The sequence below is a fragment of the Melanaphis sacchari genome, unplaced genomic scaffold (assembly GCF_002803265.2).
Source record: "Melanaphis sacchari strain LSU unplaced genomic scaffold, SCAv2.0 Contig20_pilon_pilon, whole genome shotgun sequence".
In the NCBI taxonomy this organism is placed as follows: Eukaryota; Metazoa; Arthropoda; class Insecta; order Hemiptera; family Aphididae; genus Melanaphis; species Melanaphis sacchari.
The window spans coordinates 2,486,586-2,492,680 of record NW_020271042.1 but is presented as its reverse complement, the minus strand read 5'-3'; the positions used below and the strand labels follow the sequence as shown (position 1 = coordinate 2,492,680).

Sequence of the window (6,095 nt, the reverse complement as noted above, 5' to 3'; positions counted from 1 at the left end):
TATTTTTTAATCAAGAAAACATTTTTTTAAGTAATTATTGTGTATCTTAAAATTAATCAAAATATATAAATTTAATTGTGTATAAAAATAATAGTTTATGGAATAAAAGATTGTTTAAATTTTCTTCATCATTTTTTGAATTTCAAAACCTTTTTTTTATAATACATCATGTATTTAAACATGTTACATGTTAATGCTACCCCACAGACCACAGGTTAAAAACTGCTGATCTAAATCTAAATTCATTAATTCTTCATTCTAATGTTTTTCCAATTTTCTAGTGTTAACGTCAATACAAAGTATATAAATTCTACATGATAAACTAATATGTGAAAAGTATTGGTAAAAGTAACTTATTACATGTATCAATACAAAATGTAACAATTTTCAATATTATGTAACATCTAGTCATTCAGTAATTAATTATGTATATATAATGTTAATTTTTGATCAAAGTTCATCTTAAATAATCATATGAGCTTTATTACCACATACCAGTTATTAGTTCACTACCCGCTTTTATATTGGTTGTACCCAATGATGTGAAATAAAAGTAAACATTTTTGTGAACAACATAATGTGTACAACTAAATTATTTTTATTATTGAGAATCTCTACTTGAATCACTGATCTGTATCATAGAGACAGATTAAAGTAAAATTATATTAGGGTTAAAAAAACAATTAATTCAATTAATTTGTACGAAAAACAACAGTTGTGATTACAAAATATCTTGTTCTAAGTTTTGATAAAATATGTATTATCATGTTTCAGTAATGATAAAATATTATATAATAAAAAAATAAAAAATTGTTTATACACTATTTGGTAACACTTTTTTGTAATTAATAACAATAGAATTTAAATTGAATAGATAAATAGTTTATTATTAATTTAATAGTTAAAAATAAATGCCAAGGTATTTAATTATTTAATTTACAATAATAAATCTTAAGTAATAATTCAGATATATAATAAAATAGAAAACAATTTAATATTTTAATTTTAGATCTATAGTATACATTTAGTACAAATTAATTAATTTACCATTCTATTTCATTTAATACATTTTCAACTTCTTCTGCTAAGTTACTTTTTGTTGGAAGTAAATTTGAGTCAGGATTTTCTCCAAATTGATTTTTTAATATCTTATATGATTTATTATAATTTAGCAAACTATCTTGTTCATCAAATAGCTCTTCACACCTTTTAACATAATAAATAGGTTCAATTAATTGAATAACATAAGGATATTGATTTAATTTTTATTTAAACATGATTGATAATGGAAATATTTAAATGCAAATAGTTAATTCTTACTTCAATTTTAATTTATCTAATTCTTTAGTTAACGTAGCTACTTTAACCAGTGAATCTTTTAATTGAATACGTGCATTAATTTTATTTTCATAATCAAGTAGTTTCAATGATTCTATAATTTCGTTCAACAGGATCTTTACAGCATCTATAATATAAAAAAATCTTAAAACATATTTTTCTATTTAAAAGATAGAAATGATAATTTTGTTAAACTATGTCAAAACTTAGGATACTTTGTTCATCTAAAAATATTTTATCCCTTGATTTTTAACATAACAATATATTTTCTAAATTTTTATTTAAATTTGAAAGAATAATTTAAAATACATATGTGTTAAACATTTGTTAGCTATAATAAAAACAATTAATTAAAGGTATTTATTGATTAACAATATAAATAATACAATTTTATTAATATCATAACTCTTGACTCATACCATTGATTATAAAATATTATAGTCTATTCTATAATCAATGATACGCATATTTTATACATCTCTCGTCTTACATTAGATTTGCTTATATATACTACTATATATTTAAAGGAATCAGTGCCACAAAATCCGAGTATATACAGTGTATATGTAACTGCAAATGTCTGCAGTTGATGAATGCTGAAAATCATCTAGTGAATGTTAACATACACATAGAAAACAGCCTATAGTAAAAACTTCTCAAAACAATAACCAACAGTAAAAATGTATATGAATATCGTTTTTTGAGCATAGATTAAGATGGTCTACTCTTATGTTTAAATGATTTAAGGCACCATTGTATAGATTAAATCTATTAAGTATTTTATGGTTATATAGTTGTTATACACACGTAAAAAATAATAGAAATAAAGATTTTTAATGAGATAAAAATCTCAAAGAATCTATTACTATATTAATTTTGTACTTATTTTAACCATTGCTGATATAAAAAAAGACCAACCAAATTTTTAATCATGGGCCTGATAAAGTTTTGTTGCAATGAGAATGGAATAGTAGATAGCCTTTTCAGGGTTATTACTTATTACTATTTAAATAAATTATATTATCTATTAAAAAATTGTTTACTTAAATCATCTTCATCCAATTGTTTAAAATTCTTAACAACAACTTTGGATGCTGTACTAGAGAACAATGTCATAATTTCTTCATCTGAATTATTAAACACAAGAGCTTTATCTAAAATTAAAAATAATTTACATAAGTTAATAATTTATTATTTAAATATAAGTAAATCAATATATGCTTACTAAGAATTTCAAGTACTTCATATTTTTGATCAATTAATTTTTTTTCAAGTTTTAAACCATTTATCGATTCCAATTCTTTACTCAAAGTAACTAATTGATTTTTGAGAATATCAAATTCATCTCTAAAAACTTTTTTTTGTTTATCAATATTTGAAGATATATTTTTTTCAAACATCTGAAACACATATTTTGCTTCTAAGCTGCTGAGATATTTGTCATATGCAAACCTTAGTTTGGTAGTTTTGTCCAATTGTAATCTATTACCAGTTGCATTTAAATTTGGCATACTACCATTTCTTTCTAAGGTAACATTGGAACTAAAATCTATGACATGATATGAATTATTACAACTAGGTACTTGAAATTTATATTTATTTTTAGTAAAATTGTACATTACTTTTGAGTCGACTAACAGCACTATTATCTTTCATTGTTAAATTACTTTTGGATCGATGATTCACATTTTTTGGTGTATTATTAATTGGAGAATTCATAATGTTTGCAAAATTTGAATTACTAGCAGATCGAGTTGGAACATTATCTTGTGTAAAAACACTTAGCGGTCTGTGTTTTTTTTGTAAAGTACTTAATGGCTTATTTTTTTGGTCCACTTTTTTATTCATTCTGAAATAAAAAATGCTTATATAATACATTTTATAGTACTTAATTACATAATAACTAGTATAAAAAATAATATAGGTACCTATCTTTTAATTTATCAAATTATGTTTAAAAACATGATTATAAACCTTATAAGAGATAGTGTCAACTATTAAGATTTAAAATTATTTTTTTGAACTTAATATAATTTTAAGATGAATGTAATGATGCACACACTAATATAGCATAGATAAACATGGTATTAATATTGAGAAAAATATGAATAAACAAAATATTTAAACTAACTAATAAACTAAAATCGCAGATGCAAGACACCATAGATACTAAGTTTTCCAAATTTTATGAAGTATTTAAAATGACAAAATCCTACAAATATCGAAAGATTGGGGTTACAAGCAATTAAAGTTGGAATACAAGGTCGTTTTTCAGTGTATAGTTTTATACTATTACACACATTAGCAACAGGTTATCAAATTCTTCAAAATATATTGTCATACTAAATATTATTTGTTTCATTAATTTCTGAACCATATGAAATGTGTTAAGGGGTGTTTGAATACCACAGTCAGCGCCTATGCTTGATAAAAAATGAGAAATAAGTACTTAAAATTTGATAGGTTACAGGCATAAAATTATAGTAATTAATAATAAAAACCAATAATTATAATAAAATTTCAATATACCTGACAACAGAAGGATTTTACTAATGGTCTTACTATAAAAATAAAAATATTCTAATTTACAGTTTTAGCACATAATATAATACGAATTAAATGATAAAAGAACAATGGTTTTATTTTATTTGCATTTTGCTACTTATATCTTGCAAGGAAACAAAACTATAATAAAGATAAACATTAAATTAAGCGGGAAATGATAGTAGTATAAAGCTTATCATTGATAAATGATAATAAGCCTGTATCATTAATTTTATAATAAAAAAAAATCAATGCTTGTATCTATTGTATCATTTATTCATTTGTATAGTAGAAAACAAAATACAATATAATATATACACAATTTAGAATTTATTTTCAAAAGATGAAAATTCGAAACGCAAAATTATCAGCAATAATCATAACGAAAAACACGAACAATATATAGAAATAAACAATAAACGTGTCTGTTTTGAATGTTTTGATAATAAAGTATGACCCTTAGATCATAATGATATATGTATATGATCTGAGGCAATGTTCTTTAACTTTTTTGAACTCGCGGCTCAATTTTTAAGGCCTGCATTTTTCGCGACCCTCGGCCACGTAAGATTTGTAGAAAAACAAAAAAAATGTTACAATTGCTTAATGCTTTGTAGTAGTACTTAGGTACTATTACCTATATCTAAATAAATAAAAATTATTTTTTTTGGAGGAAGAATATTTAATAATTATTAATTTAAAATGTATAAAAATATAATAAAATAAAAATAAAATATTAGACTAACCGCCGGTTAGAGCTAACTGACACTTTACCGGACATCGTAAGAATGGGCCTATTAATGATATTACAACATATATAGTTTGTGGATTTGTCATATTAAAATGGAGAAATTTCGAAATTTTGAACAATTATAAATTATTTTATCATGCAGTAAAGTAGCTAACTTATAGTATCCAAAATTATCGGCTGGGTAATCTTTCAATGGAGACAGTCATAGCGACTGGCAGCGATTGACATGGTGGGCTTCTCGGTCGGACATCGCCGGATCAATTATAGTAGTAGGTACAGGACCCAATCAAAGTTAAAGCTTTATCCACTGGAATTATTCGACCGTCCATTATTGAAGCGTATGTATCGCCACCTAATAATACATCGACCGGTGATGTGATAACAGGTCGGCCAGAGTAAGATTAGAGATAGGTATACCTATCTTTAATGTCCAAAGATAACGTTGTTCGGGGTAGGTCATTCGTTAGGTTGGGCAACGCCCACGATTGACGGAAATACAGGTTCTGATGCAAACTGCGGCTGCACGCTACACTTAACGCGGCCTTGGACATTTACCACGGGGACCCCGGATAAACCGCTTTTCGGGGCTGTCCAACAAGAGCGCTTGAAAGCCTAAGCGGTCGGCAAACACGCTCGTAACAGCACTAATCTGCGACGCGCAGTTTATTAATGCGCATATTGTTTGCCACGACCTGGGCCGATTGCGTATATGTATACTAGCTAGTCTAATAATGAAATGGATTCACTAAACGTTCCCACAAATGTATTCACTGTTCAAGCCATTAAGAGACTCTTATGTCATGGTCAACCACCGTGGTAGCTTGTCAACGACAGTTCTTTGTACACCGTGGACACCAACACACGAACTCCGTTTTCCATTAGATATATTGTTGGTCTGTTTATTGGGTGCTAACTGCTAGTATTTAAAATGTATTCGAGTGACTGTTAACAATAAATACAAAATAGCTACTATTACTCAATTATTTTACAAAGTCTCTTTCAAAAAGCATCAGAGACCAGAGTATTTTGTAAGTTAAAGTTCTATGTGTAGCCATGTAGGCAGTGGCGGATCCAGCTTGAGATAACGAGGGAGGGGCGAATATTAAAAGTAACTTATACACGTGTAAATTTTACTATAAAATGGAAAAAGCAAAAAAAAAAAGTTATCAACTGTACCCCTAATTAAAATCCTAGCTGTATTAGCTATCCTAACCATGTACCTACTACACAAATAACTTAAAATTTGTCATGATTTTTTTTTACTAAGTATTTTTCCTAAATAAAACACAGATTACAGGTGGAAGGGGCGGCCACCACTCTACCTCCCGCAGAATCCACCACTGCATGTATAGGATATAGTGCATAGCCAATAGGTTATTCAATTAATTCTACGTTGTATTTTAATTAAGTTAAGTAAAATGTTATTCTGAATATTCACGGTTACTATTAACCGTGTACTTTC

The 6,095-nt window shown here is 26.5% G+C and overlaps 1 protein-coding gene across 1 annotated transcript; it reads right to left on the bottom strand.

Moving 5' to 3' along the window:
- Window positions 1-1,010: 1,010 nt before the first annotated feature.
- On the bottom strand, window positions 1,011-3,973 carry LOC112593701. Its single transcript, XM_025338217.1, has 6 exons — window positions 3,868-3,973; window positions 2,961-3,187; window positions 2,564-2,887; window positions 2,382-2,492; window positions 1,321-1,465; window positions 1,011-1,206 (listed from the first exon to the last, which is right to left on the bottom strand). The coding sequence occupies exons 2-6, from the start codon at window positions 3,184-3,186 to the stop codon at window positions 1,044-1,046; spliced, it is 969 nt and encodes a 322-aa protein (XP_025194002.1). The 5' UTR covers window position 3,187; window positions 3,868-3,973; the 3' UTR covers window positions 1,011-1,043.
- Between the last annotated feature and the right edge of the window lie 2,122 nt (window positions 3,974-6,095).

Excerpts from the sequence above, each read along its gene's own strand:
- LOC112593701 (XM_025338217.1), bottom strand. The coding sequence starts at position 3,186 with ATGAATAAAAAAGTGGACCAAAAAAATAAGCCATTAAGTACTTTACAA. Across the intron at positions 1,466-2,381 it reads ATTGGATGAAGATGATTTAA|ATGCTGTAAAGATCCTGTTG; the intron begins GTAAACAATTTT and ends TTTATATTATAG. Across the intron at positions 1,207-1,320 it reads TTAGATAAATTAAAATTGAA|GTGTGAAGAGCTATTTGATG; the intron begins GTAAGAATTAAC and ends TTATGTTAAAAG.